Source organism: Cavia porcellus, unplaced genomic scaffold (assembly GCF_034190915.1).
Source record: "Cavia porcellus strain 051 isolate PalLab524CR breed Dunkin Hartley unplaced genomic scaffold, mCavPor4.1 scaffold_5, whole genome shotgun sequence".
Taxonomy (NCBI): Eukaryota; Metazoa; Chordata; class Mammalia; order Rodentia; family Caviidae; genus Cavia; species Cavia porcellus.
The window spans coordinates 75,417,658-75,438,360 of record NW_026947488.1 but is presented as its reverse complement, the minus strand read 5'-3'; the positions used below and the strand labels follow the sequence as shown (position 1 = coordinate 75,438,360).

Here is a 20,703-nt window from a genome sequence, read left to right as displayed (position 1 = left end):
AAAAAAGGGAGGGGATCAACAGATGAAGACAGGGAGGTGGAAGAGGCAGGAAATGAAGTGAAAAAGGAATTAAGATATACATGTACCAATTTCCCACAAAGATTATAAACAGTATGTATTATAAACATGTTCCAATTAAAGTAAAACAGATGGTCTAATTTACAAAAAACTTTAAAAAACACTAAATTTAATTCTGATAAAACAACTGTGTAAACTATATCCTACCAAACAGTATTACCATATCACAGATTAATGATAATTTAACAACCAACTCAAATCTCTCCAGATTTGAATGTCAAGATGCCTATTCAATACCACCATTTGATTAACAGGTGCTTTCAAATGTACTGTTGCTCAAACAAAACTCTAGATGTTTCTTCCCCTAAACCAACTCTATTGTTTCTCATCTCTGTAAACGGTTTCTCACGATGAGCAACCTGGAATCATTCTTGACCTCTCCCCTTTCTGACAGTACTTCTTGGGGGCTGGGGATTTAGCTCAGCGGCATAAGTACCTGCCTTGCAAGCAGGCGGTCGTGAGTTCGATCCCTGGTACCGATAAAAAGGAAAAAGACAAAAAAAAAAAAAAAAAAAAAAAAGACAGTACTTCTTATATCAAATTCCATCTACTACAAAATATCCAGAATCCTACTATTTATCATTTTTCCTCCTGCGACTCTAAGCCGTCAACCACTCTGGCTGGGCTACTGCAGCCACCTTCTTAACGGTCTGTTGTTCGTGCTCTTGCCCATGTTTCACCTTTAATCCACTCTAAAAGAACTGTCAAAGTGATCCCTTACATCACTGTTTAAACACGCTTAGAGTTAATTCCAAAGCCCTTATCATGACCTATGAGGCACAACATGGTTTGGCCCCAGGTCCTTCTCCAGGGTCATCCATGGCCACCTGCTCTCTCCCTTGCTCGTTCTACTCCATGTACTGGCTTTCTGCCACAGCTGGGTAACACCAAGTTTGCTTTATCTTAAAGCCTCTGGATATACTGCTGCCGCTTCTTGAAAATTCCAGAAATCTTCATGACATAGTCTCTCACTTTGAACCTATGTCAAATCTCAGTGCCTTTCAGAAGCCTTTTCTGACTACCCTGCCTAAAACAGTCACCTTCCTCTCATCTCTGTCACATTATATATAGTCCCTTAGCCTGAACTATTTTTCTTCATAGCATTTATTACTACTTTACCTAATAGCACAATTATTTGAGTTTGTGTTTATTTCTTCGCTCCCATCCTAGAATGCAACAATAACAATACTGATAGCAATACAGCTGAACCACTTTTGTTGTTGTTGTTTTGAGACAAGGTCTCACTGTAGGTTGGCCTTGAATTCACTGTGTAGCCCAAGCTGGCCTCAAACTGACAGGGATCCTCCTTGTCTCAGTGATCCTCCTGCCTCAACTTCCCAAGTGCTTGGATTATAAGTGTCTGTCATCAAACCCAGCTGCTGAACCACTTTTAAATGATCACGAAGAACTAGGCAGTTAAAATATTCATTCAAACCTCACAGAAATCCAATTAAGTAAGCACTATCATCACCTTCATTATACAAATGAGAAAACAAAGGCAAAGAGATGTTGGGTAATGTATACCCTGCTTCCAGATCACACAGATATGCACCTTCCAGAAAGATCTCTCTTAACTGCCATGCTCTGTTCTCTTAATGAAAGCAAAGCCTTTGATTATATCACCTTTTGCTATAGTCACAGTACCTACACATTCTTGAAACAGAATAGGTAATCAAAAGCCATTTGCTGGAAGAAGAAAGCAAAGGGAAATGGGGAGTAATAAGTCTTTTGATAACTTGCTCTGCTCATACAGTGAAGGGTCTGCACAGCGTGGACTCAAACTTGCATCACCGGGCTCCATAACCAGGCTCTTCCACTCGGCCATGGGTTTTTTCACACAGTTGCTCACAGATGCTAACTATACCCTTGTTGGTTCTGATTTTAAAAAGTAAATGATTCCCATATTTACAGATGAAAATAATGGGTGTAGGAAGGTTAACTAACTTTTTCAAGGACTGAGTCCAGTTCATGTGTTCACTAAGCTGGAATAAAACTACATTTCCTGGTTCTGAAATTCGTGTTTTACCTACAACATTCTCTTGCCTCCTTATGATGTTACTGGCTCACTAAAACAATCTATTCTGCACACCAGCTGAAATAAAAATGGACATATGTATTGTATGAACTGTTGGCAGTAAAGGGGTTTAAAAAACTTTTGTTTCTAAACATAGAATCCCCACTCAGGAAAACAGATATTCATTGTAGTGGTGGTGGCAAACCTATGGGATGTGTGTTATTGTGGTTTTTTTTTTTTTTTTTTTAAAACAAAAATATTAACGTATGAGGTTTAATTGGTATTCAGTTTAATTGGAGTGTTGGCACTTTGTGACAAACATAAGTGGATTGTGGGTTACAGTTTGGCACTCAGTCTCTAAAAGATTCACCATCATTCTCTTGTAAAGAGGGACTAAGAACTGAAGACAGGAATAGATAAACTTCCTTCTAATAAATTTATGTGCTCTTTTCCCCTACTAAGTATCAGCAGAGATTAAAATGGTAAAAACCTTTACAACACTTGTCTTTGGGTATATGAAATACTTAAATATAAACATATTGAAAGGTACAGCAAAACATCACAGAAAGTGATCAAGGAACTAAAAGTCAAGAGCCAAAATTCTCAGCAATTTTTTAAAAACGTAACAGTTTAGCTGGAACATTTCCATGGCAACAGCACAATTATAAGGTATGTGCTACTTTTAATATTTAGTACATTCTCCTTAGGAGTTGACGTGATTATCACAAAAAGTTTTTCTGGTACCACACAGCAAGTGCTGAAGGGAACTGCCAATTCAGCTTAAAAAAAATTTTACTGAAAACATGTCCAAATAATGAACAGTACATAAATAATAATCAGTTTGCTCAATCCAACACATACGTAGCCCTTAAGAATATGTTGAGTGTTTACTAAATCTTGGAAGACCTTTAGCAAAACACATAAAGAATAAGTAACTTACTTAAACTTAACACAGTTAATTTAAGTGGAAATTGAATTACAATTCAGGCCAGGGTATGTGTACTTTCCATTTAGGAGTAGTATACAGAGATCACAAAAGTATTGACCCAGCATGTTGCCACAGTCACTTTTCTTGTCTCTGAAACACAAAATCTGACACCTGTACTTAAGGAAGGAGAAGTTTATTTTGGTTCACATTTATAATTCCTGGTCAGCCTGCTCAGGCCAGGATGATGGCATGAGGAGCAGAGAGCTCATGAGGAAGCACAGTCAAGAGAGGAGAGAGGAAGAAAAATGTAACTATTTGGGTCACACCCACAGTGACCTGCTTCAACCAGCCAGGCCCCATCTCCCAAGAGCAATCACCTATAATGCTCCTACAATCCATCTCCTTTTAAATGCTCTGCCTAATAGCACAAGAAGCTCTTGGAAGACATCCAGATATAAACTATAACATTTCACCCCTGGTTCCAAAAAGATTCATGCACATCCCTTTATGCAAAATGTATTTTAGTGTATCTCTAAGAGTTGCCACAGTTTTAGTAGTGTAAATACTGGTGAAAAATTGAAGTCCAAAGTCTCCTCTGAGACACAAAGGCAAACTCTTAGCTGTGGGCTAAAAATCAAAAGAAAGTTAAACACTTTCAATACACAATAGTGCAGAATATACATGCACATTCAAAAGGGAGACAACTAGGAGAGAAAAAAATCAGATCAAATAAGACCAAAACCTGGCAGGGCAAACATTAAATCTTTTAGTTCCATAACTAGCCCAAGGCAAGTTGTGGTGAGATACAAATTCCAAAGGGAGCTTCACACTGCTATTGCACGGCTGCTGGTTGTAGCCCTCACCACCTCTCTCTTAGGCTGGCTTTGCTTACTCCCTGTGACTTCCCTCAGATGTTTCATGTTCCTGGCTTCCACAACTTCCTGGGTCTCCACTGTAGTTTCAGCTTCACTCACACAGCTTCATACACTGCCCTCTCCAAGGGCACACTGCCTGGCCCCACAGGTCTTCTTCTGAACTCTAGGTGGAAGCCTCCATAATCACACAGCTGTTGCATTCTGTAGCCTGTAAAATCACCACTGCATGGATGGCAACAAGGTCTGCTGTTAGCTGCCACAGCAGACAGGCCTTCTTGTATCATGGCTGCAGGGACCTCTGAGTGCTTGGATGGCTGAGCACTGTGAACAGAATCCCAAGAAGGTAATTTCTTAGGTGGCCTTTCTCGAGCACAGTGCCCTGAGGCTCTCTCTTCTCAAAGCTAAGTCTTCCACTTTCCGGACTCTTGAACTTCCCTGTGATCAGTGGGGGTCTTGCTGATTCCTCACATGCTCATGCTTTTAAGTCATTTTTTCCTATGTCCCACTCCAAAGTACTTAGATTCTTTTTAATGCTACTGTTTTCAGCAGTTTGGCTCTCTTCTACTCCAATTTTGCATGCCCTGTTTTTACTCAACTTTCTAGCCAAATTCTGAACTTCTAAATCATTCATCTGTGCCATTTTCTCTTGATTCTCAACACAGAGCTGTCTAAAACCCCCAAAAGTACCCATGCCTTGAAATTTTTTCTGCCAGATTAATTAGCCTACCATCATTAGTCTCATCCTACCACAAAGTCTCAGGACACAAGCAAAATGCTGGCAAATTTTCCACCTCAGCATAACATACGAGGATCTAGATCAAATGCCAACAGGTCCTTATTACTACTCTTTAACAGCTGCATTACTGTCAGAATTCAGGCCTTCTAAGCTACAAAAGTGTCTCATTAAACTCAGTTTATAGCATTCTGGGGCTGCTTCTCCAGCAGGCATCTCCAAAATTTCCAAACTCCTTCAATGACCCAATTCTGAAGATTATGAGCCACACAATCAGATACTCACTGCAAGTTCTGATGCTTAAGCTGAGATAATTTTTTAAAGGTATTATTTTTAAAGGTAATATTGAAAAATATGTCAAATTTGCCCTACCTCCTGTATACCAAAAGGAACAATCAACAAAGTAAACAGATACGTGATGTCAACAGACTCTGAATATCAATCTCTTCTGGATATCAATGCCTTTGACATGCACAGTATTGATATTGACAATATGTAAGAAGCAACAACAGAACAAACAAACAAAACTGATTAAAAATACACAATAAACCCAAATAGACATTCCTCACAAACACATACAAATGGCCAACAGGTATATGACACTATGTACAGTATCACTGAGGAAACATGTATCAAAATCTCAGTGAGGTACTAACTCACTTTAGTCAGAATGGCTATTAGCAAAAAGACAAGAAGACAAGTACCAGAGAAGACAGGGAAAAAAGGGAACCAGTGCACACTGTTAATGGAAATATAAATTAGTATAGCCATAATGGAAAATAGTATGGAGGTTTCTCAAAAAATTAAAATAGAATTAGCAGTCGCCTTACTGGGTTATTGCCAAAAGAATAAAATCTGCATACTGAAGAATCATTGGCCCTTTCATGTTGATTACAGCACTATTTACAATAGCCAAGAATTGAAACAACCTACTTCCCATTCATTAACTTATGAATGGATGAAGAAAATGTAATGCCTAGATACAGTGGAATACTAGTCAGCCATATAAAAATAAAATCAAGTCCTATCAATTTCTAACAACATGGGTGAACTGGAGATCATTATGCTAAGTGAAATTACTCAGGCACAGAAAGACAAATCTCATAGAAATTGGGCATAGAGTGGTTATTAGCAGAGGCTGTGGAGGGTGGCAGAGGAGGACAAAATTGGGAAAGGTTGATTAACATGTACTAATTTATACTTAGCACAGCAAGAAGTTTTGGTGTGCGACTGCGGTGCAGTGACTATAATTGATAATAATGTACTCTATGGTACATTTCAAAAATCTGAAAAAGATTTTGAAAAGTTTTTCACCACAAGGAGATCATAAATGTTTCATGAGATAGATAAGGTTAATCTGATTTAAACATCAGAAACTTTTTATAGTACATGCATCAATATGTTACCATATTAATATGTATACCTTTTATGTTTACATGTATCACTTAACACTTAGAGAAACATTTGGAGTACCAACAATATTAACTGGACAAGTAAATTCTCTTGATCTAGTAAGTCTTATATTTCTCATGTAAGAGTTATCAAACTGCTCCTGAATACCAGAACATCTTAGTCACTTAATAGATTCTACAGTGAAAAAGATTCAATGAGTTATTTTAAAAAGTAACTTAAAATACAAAAAAAAAAAAAAGAGATTCATTTCATTTTTAACATAATTTTGCCTCATTATCTCAGGGATAAAAAGGACAAACAATTTTTTAAAAATTTCCTCAAGGCTGAGAAGACTTTTTGTCAAGGAATATAAAGCATTTGTTATTGGGGACAAAGTTATTTAGGATGCTAAATAACTTCAGTGTATCACACGATTCCATAGGTTTATGGTTACTCTTTCTTCCAAGCACTACCTTAGATATATAAATTGCTGAAATTTAGTAGCAAGAGATAGCATTGTATGCATTAAAAGAAAAACAAAAGTAGAGAGTAAGAAAAGATATTGCCCTTTCAAATGAAAAACTATAGACAAGTCAATTTAATGTCAATAAACAACATACATGATAGCACAAGTTATGTGGCTTTGAAAGTCCACCAAATCATAGTAGCCATTCAGTATATCTATGAATTCTAAAATTTAATATTCTTGGGCCTGGGGATTTAGCTCAGTGGCATAAGTGCCTGCCTGGCAAGCATGAGGTCATGAGTTTGATCCTTAGGGCCAAAAAATAAAATAAAAACATTCTGAAGAATAAATAAAACACATTAGCAAAACAAACAAAAAAACACCTTAAGTGTTCAGAAAAGAACAAGTCAATCATATGGACTTTTGAATAAAACCACCCCAAGAGAATTAAGAATTTGGAATTATCGGGTAGAGAAGAAATTTTTCTTGTTTAAGCAAGTAATAAGAGAAGGAAAATCTGTTCACTTTTAGTTTCTAATGATCTGATGAACAGGAGAGAAGAAAAGTGATACCTGTACTTACTGTCGTTGGATCCCATGCTAATGAGGTCCTCAGAATCAACATTGTGAACAATGGCTGCTTTGTATCCTGCTCTCTGTGCATTTAAAACCTAAAAATCAGAAAACATTTATGAAGAAGACAATGTTTTCATAATGTCCTTCAGCCTCAGTAAGTATCAGCAAGTATATGGCATTTAGCTAGAACTATTATGTACATAACTACAATTATGTCATAAACCTTGGGTGCTCTTCAAACAACATGTTTACAATTCACTATCAAAGATTTCTTTAGATATCGTCCTGATTTCTTTCACGGTATTTAGCCAAGTCAGAAGCAAATGAAGGACAGGGACACAAGCTCAAACATTAAAATTCTATCTACCTGTGAACAGAGAGACCTGCTATTTCTTAATGAAATAAACTGAGGCAAACTGTTTTCATTTTTAAAACTGTTTCCTAAATTTAAAATAGGAATGACATCAATGTGTTTATCATATGCAAAGAATACTTTAAAATGCTTAATATCATTCCTAACACATACAAATGTGTCAAATAAACACAATTTATTTTTAGCTTGATCATCAGGTTTTTTAAAAACTCTTTTTCGAAGCTTTGAAGAAATTAAAAAATACCTCCAGCCTCAAGTTACTTACTCTGGTTCTATATAGCCATTTAACTTTTTCTGTTTCTGTAAAACAGTCACTTTAGCACTGTAAGAATACAGCTGGATACGAGGAAGAGAATAAGGTGCAGGAGGCAGAAGAATATAAAAAGAATGAGGGGACGAATACAACCAACATATGGCCATGTACGAAAACACCACACTGAAATCTAACAGTCTGTAAAATTAATAAGCATTAAGAAATATGTATTTTAAAAAGAATATTATAAGTTCTTATTTCTTCTATATTACACATAAACATATATTATTATATTGTCATAGCCATAAGACTTCACTTAGCTTTTATTTAAACAAAAACCTATCTGATGTTTCAGTGAATTTTTTTTCGCTTTTTTGAGACAGAATCTCACTATGTAGGTGAGACTGGCCCTGAATTCACTAGATAGCCCAGGCTGTCTTCAAACTCACATCAATTCTCCTGCCTCAGCCTCCTGAGTGATGGGATTACAGGTGTGCACCACATGCCCAGCTGCAAGATCATTTTTAACTGCTCTCAAAAAGTTAACCAATTAACTGAAGAGACACGTTTCTTTTTACATCCAAGAAGCATCTTTTTTCATAGACACAACTTAGGAAATACAACGTGAGATTGGTATTAATAGTTATATCCTGCTAACAGAAAATTCTAAATTTCACCTTAAAGCTAATTATTTTTAAGCAAATCTTCACTGAAAGTACAAAACTTAACCTTCTGTCACTGTAAAAAGACATATATGCAAACGTATGAAAACATGAATGTATCATGTTAGGACATAGAGAAAATTTAAAACTGTAGTTGAATTCTAGAAGTATTTGTTGCGCTTGCATTACAAGCAAGATATTGTGTGTTAGACACAATACAGAACTCACAGGGCAATCAGAAACTGTCATTATCCTTATGGAGATCTTCGTATTCATGGATACCTGAACAGGTCAAATGCTCTCTCACTCTTATGTATCTGCTCATACTACTGTCTCTGCTTAGAACAGGTTTCTCTTCTGAATGCCTACCAGGCCTTCAAATTCCACATCACCTCCATGAATAAAGCGTGCACACTGTCTGGTGCCCTGTTCCACAATAAGTGCTCATTGCTTACAGTGCATCAATCTTAATTTTATTTTAATTAATTAATTTTTTTGTCTTTTTTATTTAGAGAAACAAAGTAAAACAAAGAAGGGTAGAAATAATACAGAATTTCAAAAAAAATAACAGTAAGAAATCACTAGTTGATAAACTATATACTGTTATCTTAAAAGTAGTTGTTCAAGTTATAAAATCAAAGCATAAAAAGTAGACAATCGACAGTACAAATTATTCTATTTGATAAACCAACAAAAACTTAGTAGTATGGTTATGTATCTTGCACACTTAAACATACATACCTTTAGTTATATCCTTTAGAGCACTTTCTTTCCCTTCCATTATCACAACATCCATCATACATTTTGGATCTTATATTTTGTCTTTTTGAGACAAAGTCTCACTATGTAGCCTAGTCTAGCCTCAAACTTACAATGATCCTCCTGCCTTAGCCTCCCAAATGCTGGAATTATAGGAGTGTGCCACCGAGCCCAGCTCAATCTTTATTTATAAACATTTTTCTTCAGGATCACATATCATATATTGTATTTGTGCATACTGTGTTATATCATACATACTTCAGAAGGTCCTTAAATCTCTTGTACTTGTCTATGAGCTTTTCTAGCAAGAAGAGACACAGCAATCACCGATTTTGTAAGATACTTTCTCACTCACAAGTGATTAAGATCTATCAAGGTAAGTGAATGAATTTACAACAATATGAAAAGTGTGTAACTGAAGCTGACCATTAGGTTTTGTTTTTGCTTGCTTCTGGTTTCAGAATTGGGATTGGATCCAACACCTTCACATTGTGATACATCTCTAGCCCTTTCTTTATTTTTATTTTGAGATTGAGTTTTGCTAAGTCCCTAACCTGTTCAGGCTGGGCTCGCATGTGCCATCACAAACTGGGTCAATGGATTCTTAACACTGTACCAAGCAACTGAGAAGAAACATTTCTTTAACATATCCAAAATGCACTTGTTAGGCCAAGAGTGGTAGCACACATCTGTAATCCTATCACTTGGGAGGTTGAGGCAGGAGGATCATTGGCAGTTTGAGGCCAGCCTACGCTACATAATGAGCTCAAGGACAGCTGGAACTACATTGTGAGAACTATCTTAAAAGAAAAAAAAAAAGAGAAAAAAAGCAATTGTTTCATAATTACAACATAAAATTGTATCACTATTAAAAGAAAAATGTCTGCTAACAAAACAAAAACATTTCTAGAACAGAAGGTTTGGGAAACTACTAAAATGGGAAAGAATTCTGTGAGCTTAAGTATAAACTCCAAAAGGAAAAAAAAAAAAAAAGAAGCATATTTTCAAAAACTTAACAAGTACAGCTTTCTCCAAGGTTTTGTTGTTGTTTTTATTGGTTTTTAAAATAAAGAAATAAAATTAAATCAAGGAACACATTAACATATGGACCAACAGTCTTATGAATACAAACAAGGAAAAGATATTCATGTTTAGGAACTATAAAATTCATGTGTCAGTCAAATTAAATTACATTTTCAACTGAGCAGCAGCTGGTATTTTTAAGAATACATGAGGCAGAAATAAAATCTAAATCATCTAGTAATCATGTGCAAGGATTCGCATTCATAAAATGCAACCTCAAACACATGGTGTCAGATAGAAGCAAAGAACTCACAGATTCATGAATAAAAAGCTCGCATTGTGAACAAAAACCTAAATCCAAAACAGCCATCAAAACTGAAAATTGCATTAAAAAGCCTTCTGAAATGTATTGCCAATCTGTCTTTTTAAGAAGACTGATCAGAGCTATTAGCTCAAATTATACTAATGTACTGAATATTTTACATCTAATCGGCAAATCAGATGTAACTGAATTATGAAGACCAGGTGGCATCTAACCAAGACTTTTAAGAAATAAGCTTGTTATTAAAAATAGCCAGTCTGTTAGTAGATAGCAGCCTTCTAATAGAAGAGTCAACAGACACGTTCTGAAAGGCATGATGATACAATGGTTCATCTTATTTCTAGTCTGAACAAATTCATAATACTAACACTAACAAAATATCCTTTATTCCAAAAAAAATAATAAAAAAAGAAGTTGTTACTGGGCTAGCAAGATGATCATACAGAAAGATGGAGGAGGGAATTTGGGATCAAATCCTGAGCCTTCACATTGAGCTATATCCTGAGCCTGTTTTTTGTTTGTTTTTTCACTTTTTAAGACAGGGTCTTGTTAGGTCACAAAGTTGTCCAGGATGTTTTTAAATTATGATTGTCCTGCTTCAGCCTCCCAGAGTGCTGGGATTACACTCAGGATAAATAGAGATACCTTAATAAACATGAGGAGTTGGGGAAACCATTGATAAAACATAACAAAGCTCCTAAACAAAAGCTATGTGAATAACAGAAACCTCCATCTGATAGAGATTTATACTCATTATCTCCAATATTCAATATAACTCTGTGATGTAGATATTCTTTTCTGTATTCTAAAAACAAGTGTGCCTAAGGTGACGCTGAGGCAGAGCTGAGATTCAAACACCATCTGACCAGGTGGAGAAGCACTGGTGGCTTAGAATTTCCCCCAAAGATCCACGTATTAAATAAAGGCTTGTTCCTTAGCTTAGCACAATCAGAAGGTGATAGAAACCTGAATAAGAGGCGGGGTTTAGTGAGGGGTCTTAGGATATTGAGGTGCCCTCAAAAGTGGGGGGCGGGGTGGTTGAAGGATGCCCTCAAAAGGGATTTGAGAACACTGGTCTCCACTTCTTGCCCTCTCTCTCTACTTTCTGGCCACCATGAGGTAACTAGCTCGATCCATGGTTTACTTCATGATTTACTCCAGCACCGGCTCAAAAACATGGTTAAAAGACCATACACCGAAACCTTTCAAACTGTGAACAAAAATAAACTTTTTCTATTATAAGTCAATTATCTCAGGTATTTGTTGTAATGGTGAAAATCTAACACAACGGGGTTTTCCAGTGTTGCAGGATGAGATCCAGGATTATTGATCCTGTGTTTCTCTCAAAATAAGACCTAACTGGAAAACAGATGCAGGTTGTTACCATGGTGATGCCAGTGTCAGGCAAAAGATTACCACTCACTCTTCTCTTGCTTGCTGGCCACTCTGTAATGACAGGTAGGACAAAGTGGTCAGAGCCAGCATTTTTGATCTCTAATTTTCAAGGCTGGTTATTTTCCAGTTAGGTCTTATTTTCAGGGAAATACGGTCTTATTTAGTATTTTACAAATGCCTGAAAAGGGAACTTATGAAAGCACTAACAGATAACATTAATCCTAAAATTCTTTGGGCAAATTAAATCTACAAATAAAATAGTACATACCAAGAAATTTGTTGAAATATTGGAGTAGATTTATAGAAACTTAGAGGATGAAAAGGCTGTGAGTTAAAATATTTATGGCAGATTTTATGAGACTTGAATTATAACTCAACAAATTGAAGTATAAAAGGGAGGGAATCACTTTTATGGGTTAATAGTGGAAACAGGAGAAATTTTTCATATGCAAAGAGGAAAGCAAAAAAAGGAAAAATGATTCATGAAAAGATGTTCAAAACAACAATCTCGCTTTTGTTATATATATATAAACCTATACAAGAAATTTCTGTAAAATTCCTGATACCCCCCAAAAAAAGAAACTTCTGTAAAGTTACTGTAATATATCTATTTTAAAGGTATATTAGAATTAAGTAATTAATGTACACAAAAAGTGCCAAAGTAGCACTTAGTGCCTGGCACACATCAAATAACTATTAGTTCTGGTACATTCATTGTGATAGGTTATCATTGCTACTAAAATTTTTTAAAACATTAAAATATTTTAACAAAGTCAGAGAGAGTGAAGGAAAGGGATAATACAGTACTTTGAAGGCGTTTCAGGATGTATACTTGTAGAGTCATTTGTCAAATAAACTTCTAATAAAACATTCCATTCATGTTTTTACCTTTTCTGCAGTCTTCAATCTCCTTTACTACCCTTTAACATACACAAACTCAGCTAAGCGTACTCCATTGTCACTCTGGAAAGATTAGTTACCATACAGAGACTTGCTCTCGACTAGGCTACACGCCTGCAAGCATGGTAAAAATGCAACACAGATGACTTTCCTGAGTGAAAGACTTTGGAAACACCTGTGTGGTAGGAAAGACATTATCAGTCTTATCAACCAGTATGGAGACCATTAAAAAAACTAGGAATACAGGTTCGATTCAAACTATCCCTTCTTGTGATTTCCCAAAAGAATTAAAAGCATCATAGCACAGTGACATATGTACACCTATGTTTATAGGTGCAGCACAGTGTGTAGTAGCTAAATTTTGAGAATAGCCTAAATGTCCATCAACTGAACAATGGATAAAGAAGATGTAGCTTTTCTAAACAACAGAATACTACTCTTTCATAAAAAGGGTAAGCGTGAGACATTTCTAGCTAAATGAATGCACCTTGAGACCATACTCTTAAATGAAATAAATTGGACACACATGTATAAATATCACATTGTTTCTCTGGTATGAAAAACTGAAAGTATAAATAAGGACCAAAATGTATAACAGATATTGTAAAATAGGAAATAAAATGTTCCAGTGTGTAGGGGGTAAATCAAAACAAAAATCCAACTGTATCAGGTAGCAATCTGAATGCTGAAATAAACTAAGACACACAATATTTTTTCATTTGAAATGCAAATCTGCATTCAAAGTTCCAAAAACTTTTATCTGAATCCCAGTGCTACCTTTTTCTTGCTTGGAGAATAATTTGAAACGTTTGAACAACTGTGAAAAAACAGACAACTTCTGACAAGCACATAGGTGACATTCCATTAGCACTGTACGTGTATCTCACCAATGTGATGAGGATACTGATATCAGATGAGGGCAAAGTGTGTTTTAGAAAAGAACAGCTGACTTTTTAAATATACTTTTATTTTGTACAGGGGATTGAGCCCAGGGCTTTTACACTGAGCCCAAGTCACCCAACCCCCTTTTTTTAAACTTTCATCCAACTTTTAGGATATTAAAATCTTAAGTTTAGTTCATGACTTCAACATTTTTATTATTGTATGTATAAAAAGGTCATTTATTTTAACTGGGAAGTGAGAAAATACACTGAAATATATCAGATTGTATTTCATAAAGGATAAAATATATGTGGCTTAGAAGGAAATTTTAGTTACACCATAATTTTCTTTAGTAAAACATGTAAAAACAGAAGTAAGAAAAAAATATATATATATTGGGGAAATTCAACTACTGTACTTTGGCTTAAGTATAAATTTAAAAATACATCTATTTTAAAATGTATTTTGAATTTTAACCACCAGTAAGAGTAATTAACTTTTCTTGAATTTAGACATTGGATACCTTCATGACTAAAGTATGTTTGTTCCATATCTACTCTCCTGGCCAAGTGTGAACTTAGGTTCATATTTTAAATTGGTATTTTAAAATATTTTCCATTAATAGTGTTATTTACCAAATATCCTATAGATAATATTCTATTTGCTGGTGAAAGATTGACTGTTTTTCTTCTTCATAATTCCAACAAGATAATAGTCCTCTCACTGCCTCTGTTCAACACTGTATTAAACATCTGGCCTTGTGAAAAAGGACAAAGATGGGAAAAGGATGTGCACAAGAATACAGATGAAGTAACATAAGTAGGACAGCGTTTGCGAGCTAGCATAATCATCTACTTAGATGGATTTACAAACAGAGTAAAAGAAGAAATAATTGTTTGGAATTCTATATCTAATCAAATATTCCTCCAAAGAACTCAGGTAAAATTAAAGTACTGGCAGATAAAAAAACCCAAATGAAAAAGAGAGGAGAGGAGGGGAAGGGAGGGGAGGGGAGAGGGCAGGGCAGGGCAGGGCAGGGGAGGAGCGGAGTGGAGTGGAGTAGAGAGGAGAGAATAAATATGAATAACACTCTGTCAATGTCCCTCCAAGCAGTATTAGGGTATGAAATGAATGATGGGGAGATAGTAATTTGAACCAACATTAGTAAACATTGAACAAACATTAGTAAATATAACTACACAGTTATTATGAGAATGATATAAAGATATTTTGGCTTGTAACTTTTCTTCTCATATCAGGTTTGAAAACCACCCACAGAAAACAATGTGCTAATAACATTCAAAGATGTATTTTATAGAAAATAATAGTACAACGAAAGAGAAACAGTGTGAAGGTATATTGGAATAAAGTTTTTGTGTTATTATTTAAATTGCATTAGTATTAAGCTTATTTACATTGTTCAAGATGAGAATTATAATACTCAGAGGAACCATTTTCAAAATAACTCACAAATACACAAAAAACAAACAAACTTTAAAGGTATGCTAAAAAAATACATATTTAACACAAAGAATGCAGGAATGATGAAAATAAATTTAAGATACACAGAAAACAAGACAGAAAAAAATGTAAATCATATCTTGTAATTACATAAAGTGTAAATAGATTAAGTGTTTAAGCCAAAGATCGAAGAATGGATTTAAAACATGACCCATACACATATGCTGTCTGTAACACCACTCATCGTACCCAACTCAAAGACACAAATAGGTTGAAAGTAAATGGAAAGAAAAAATACACCACATATACATTACAACACTGAATTTAAGACAAAGGCTTAGTAGTAAGACAAAGAAACATAGCAGCTATATACACCTAACTACACACCTCCAAAATACATGAAGCAGAAACTGAGAGAATTAAAAGGGAGAAATGCACAATTCAACAATAGCAGTTGTAGATTTCAACAGTCTATTCTCAAAATTAGAACTCATCAGAAGAGTGACAATGAAACAGAACATTTGAGCCAGATATAAATCATCTAGATGTAACAGACATCTATAGGACATTCCACCCAACACCTGCAAAATAAAACATTCTTCTCAAGTGCACATTCTTTAAGATATAACACATTGATGCCATAAAATACCCTTTTAAAATTTTTACAGTATTAAAATCACACAAAGGATATTTTTCAAGTATAACAGTGAAATTAAAGTCAGCATCACTGGAACATTCACAAGTATGGTAAAATTAAGCAGCACACTCCTAAATAACTAACAATTAAAAAAAAAACACAAGCTGGGCATGCTGATGCCTGTAATCCCAGCACTCTGACACAGGGGATCACTGTGAGTTTGAGGCCATCCTGGGCTAAGAAGTGAACTCAAAGCCAGCCTGAACTGCATAGTGAGACCCTGTCTCAAAAAAAAAAAAAAAAAAAAAAAAAAAAAAAAAAAAAAGCTCAACGAGAAATTGTAAATACCCTGAGACGCAGACAAAAGTAAAACACCAAAACTTACAGAACAGCTGAGTGTGGTAGTCTGTAGTCTGCACACTGGGGGAAGATGAAGCAGGAGCAATGCGAGTTTGAGGCCTGCCTGGGTAACTAGTAAAAAATTAAAGGAGCTGGGCCTGTACCTCAGCAGTAAAAAGCTCCTGGTTTGATTCCCAGTAAAGGAAATTAAAAAATTAAAATGAAAATTAAAAAAAAAAACACAGAATGTGTTTTACTGTGTACCTGAGAAAAATCAATGTCCTTGCATGACTAAAAATAGAGAGAAACAAAAGGAAAGTTCCACAACATGATAAAGAGCATCTACAAAAAACATCTCCAACTAATACCGTACTTGAGAGTAAACGAATGAATGCTTTTTATTTAAGACTAAAGTCAGATGTGATGGCACATGCCTGTAATCCAGCATACAGGCTGCTGAGGCAAGAGGACTGCTGTGAGTTTGTGGTCAGCCCAGGCTGAACAGTGAGTTCAAGGCCAACCTGAACTACACAGGGAGTCCCTATTAAAAAAAAAAAAAATCCACAAAAATAAGGACTTCACTCTCACATTTCTATCCAACATTGCAAAGAAGGCTCTAGCCAGGCAAGAAATCAGGCAAGAAAATGAAATAAAAGGCATCCAGGTTGAAAAGTAAAATTATCTCTGTAGACAAATGACATTGTTTTTAGAGAGTTTAAAATGAATTCAGTCAAGAAAAGTTTAAGTATTCACTGGTGAAAGAGAGAAAACTTCCTTCAACATCTACAGCATTCAGAGGACACACAAAAAGGGTCATGCATTATCAGGAGAGTAGCTAAAATGATAGTCTACAACAAAGGCTACTCTTGATCAGCTATGGAGGCCTATATAAATGTAAACTGGAAATTGGGTGCAGTGGGGCACGCCTGTAATCCCAGCACTCTGGGAGACTGAGGAATAAGGATCACAAGTTTAAGTCCAGCCTGACCCATACAGTGACTTAGTAAGACTGTGTCTCAAAAAGAGGGTAAGTCGGGGCTGTAGCTGTAACTTTCAAAATAAGCTTCAAAAGATACTCCGCTCATCTGCAAGTAATTTGTCAGCCAAAACAAAATTAGTGTTCCTTAAAAACAGCAAAACCCAGACATATGACAGCACAATATTCAGCAACCAATCAAAACTTACTTGAGCACTACAAAGAAGTAGGACAATGTGACCCATAATCAGAAGAAAAACCAGTTAATAGAAACATCCAGAAATGACACTGGTATGGAATTGCAGAAAAAAATTTTAAAACAGGCACTATAAAATATAAGTTATACTCATAATATATAAATATATCAATTATAAATAGGTTCAAAGAATTGAAGGAAAAAACTTTTTTAAAAAGAACTGAAGGGAATTGCAAACATTAATGCTTCGAGAAATGAGATAAACATACATAAACATATTTTTAAAATTCAAATGAAACTTCTAGAGAAAACTCTTACAAGATGAAAAGTTTGCTGGATAAGCTGAAAAGACAGACAATGCAGAAGAAAAGATCTGAAGATAACATAACAGAAATTTACTAAACAGAAACACAAAGGTATAAAAGGAGAAAAGATCAAGACATATTGCAGATTCAAAGAGAAATGACAACTAAACTCAATGTATATTTCATGACTGAATATTGAAATGGTTTAAAAACATCTGTAAGGAACGGGTATTTTGGAGACAATTACGAAGTTTAAATGTGCTAAAAACATTATGCAACATTATTTATCAAGATGGCTATGGTATGTGCCTGTAATTGTGCACTTGAGAAGCTGAGGCACTTGAGAGCCTGAGGCAGCATGATTGCTGTGAGTTCAAGGCTAGCCTCAGCTAATAATGACTTCAAGACCAGTCTGGACTACACAGTGAGACCCTGTCTCAAACAAACAAAAACCGTATTTATCAGTATTAAATTTCCTCAGTAACAACTGTGGACATATAAAAGAATGTTGCTGTAGTAGACACATAAAATACGAAATTTTAAAATAAAATGAAAAACAAGCAGGATACCTATGTTTTCATCCTTGTTATAAATTAAAACACAAGTTTTTGTCTTGAGGGTATTATTTTTTAATATCCAGGCAGGTACTACTAACAACCTGATACCAACATTTTCATTAAGTCAGCTTCACATAATTTAAGTAGAATAATTCTCAATTATGAGCATAGTTTTCATCTTCATTCATGAGCATGGTTCATGAATAAAAAAACATAGATTAACTTCACAATGTTCTCAAAAACTAAAATCCTGTTGGACTTAACATTAAAAAGAAACCACAATAGAAAAAAATAAATTTTATATTTTAAAAGACTACTTTGAAATTAATGAAAGACTGTTTCATTTATGCTTCCTGGTAAAACATTAATTACTAGAAAATTACTGATTGTACCACATTTTAAGCATTCGGAATGTCAGACTTTATGCTCCTTAAGTAACAATTGTGCTTATTTGTATGTATCTCAATCCTAGGAAAATATCTGTCACATAAACAAGTTGTTTAAACTAATCTGCAACTAAGTTAAATGTTTATTCTCTATTTGAAAGATGTAAGCCACAAAAATGAAATTTCCGTAGTAGATGCCCTTTAAAAAGAAAACCTAAAAACTTTTATTTTAGTCATTGTGGATAAAAGCATTCCTAATATATTTTGCATTTTCCCCGCTTTCTCAACAAAAGGGCAACAAATATGAAATGACCTTTTCCAATTACTTATGTATCAGCATGAACAGACTGTAACTGCCTTTCCGTTCTTAATGTTAAGTGACACATATTACTTCCTGACTATGCTTAGTAACTGGTGGACTACAATCATTACAGCCTCCTTCTTCTCAGAAGTACAGAAACAAAGGACTAAACCTGGTGAGAATCATTCTCTTTATAAAGAGAAATTAAGTACATAAAACTTCCAAAAAAAAAAAACTGTCAAAAATATGTATTTTAACACTGAAGTACTGTGACATCCTGTTAGAAGGTACAAAGACACGTTCCCTTTTCTTAAAGTGTGTTCTGTAAAGGCTGACCTTTTGAAAATGGCACACAACCACCACATATTTACTTATGCTTAGGGAAACTGAATTTATTTCATTAAAAAAATTTTCAGTAGGGCTGGCAGAATCTTCTGTGTTACAGGAAAAATACACTTAATTTATTTCAAGAAGCCAGAAAACTATAGACTTAATGATACCATTTCAAAATCAAACTGTTAAGTATATGGGCAAGCAATTTTTAAATACTGCAAGATACAATTTAATATAAAATAAATAAAAAGCAATTTGTGAGTTTATAACTGCTTGAGCAAAAGCATATTTTGTGTCCAGACCAGGTTTCACTTCTACAAAGTAAAAGTTGACCTAAATCAGTAGTTTTTAAACTACAGCTCATTATACATTACCAGTAGGCAATAAACTCCCGAGTGAGATCAATTTTTAAATAAAAAATTTTTTTTCACCTACCAAAATATTATAGGTAGTACAAGTTAGCAATACTTCATGAAACTTTACTGTATGGATGTGATATGTGATATATATCTATGTATACACACACACACACATACACATACATTTGTGAGTTAAATTTCTACCTATGGGTTACAGTCAAAAAGTTTGACATGCACACACATAGACAGTTCTTAATGCTCTATAGGTTGTCTGTAGTGAATAAAAAGACTGATGTCTTTCCACATATTGCAATAATCACTATGCAACACACCATCACAAAATCAAGGTCATTATGTTACAGATCTCTGAATGTGGCCAATGTCAGTGAAATTTAATACTGTATCTATACTAGCACATAAATAGTACTAAAGATAATAAATTAGTTAATTTATAGTTAAATTTAAAGTCCTGCAGCTAACATTAAGAAAACATGACTAATCTGTGTATGTGTCTATTTCTGATACCTACTTAAGCTGAAGTAAAAATGAAAAAATGTACTTTATAATGAACTTTACCAGTTTCTATTTCTGATACCTACTTAAGCTGAAGCAAAAATGAAAAAATGTACTTTATAATAAACTTTTTTTTTTGTCTTTTTCCTTTTTATCGGTACCAGGGATCGAACTCGCGACTGCCTGCTTGCAAGGCAGGCATTTATGCCGCTGAGCTAAATCCCCAGCCCCTACTTTATAATAAACTTTACCAGTTACAATTAGTGACTCTAATGATATTTAACTGTTTGTTAGAATGGCTAAGTCTAAAAACATTTATAAAATATTCTGCTATCTACGTTGTATACTAAAGTGAATATTAAAATGAAGGCTCTGATCAAAGCACATAAACTGTTGGACTGACAGAATTCATATTCCAATTAGGTCTTAATTATTTCTCAGCCTAACACAGTGAGTTTCCAGTTCAAACTACTCACACTGAAAATAAAGATTTTTGAAGAACTTTTTGTGCAACAAAAGGGTAACTCTTTGTACTTGCTATCTGCCTACTATGAAATTCCAGCAATGACAGGGACTCACACTGAACTTGAAAAATAACTTTTGCGGAGCAAAGTTGATGAGACTTGTAGTGCTCAGTGCCACCCAGTGACCGATCTGAGTAGTACACTTCTCCTCTGCTGCCTGTTCACTTTTCCTAGTGTTCTAGGCTT

The 20,703-nt window shown here is 34.9% G+C and overlaps 1 protein-coding gene across 4 annotated transcripts in view; it reads right to left on the bottom strand.

Moving 5' to 3' along the window:
- The window catches only part of Rnf13 (ring finger protein 13), a 148,506-nt gene that overhangs the window by 55,337 nt on the left and 72,466 nt on the right, over window positions 1-20,703 (bottom strand). For 3 of the 4 annotated variants that reach the window (XR_010047618.1, XM_063249168.1, XM_063249169.1), the window contains exon 5: window positions 7,069-7,156. Coding sequence is in view for 3 of the 4 variants with exons in the window: in XM_063249168.1 (XP_063105238.1) it covers window positions 7,069-7,156 (88 nt within the window). In the remaining variant the exon portion in view is untranslated. Of the gene's footprint in view, window positions 1-7,058; window positions 7,157-20,703 lie in introns of all 4 variants that reach the window. The other variant, XM_063249171.1, reaches the window with a different exon arrangement.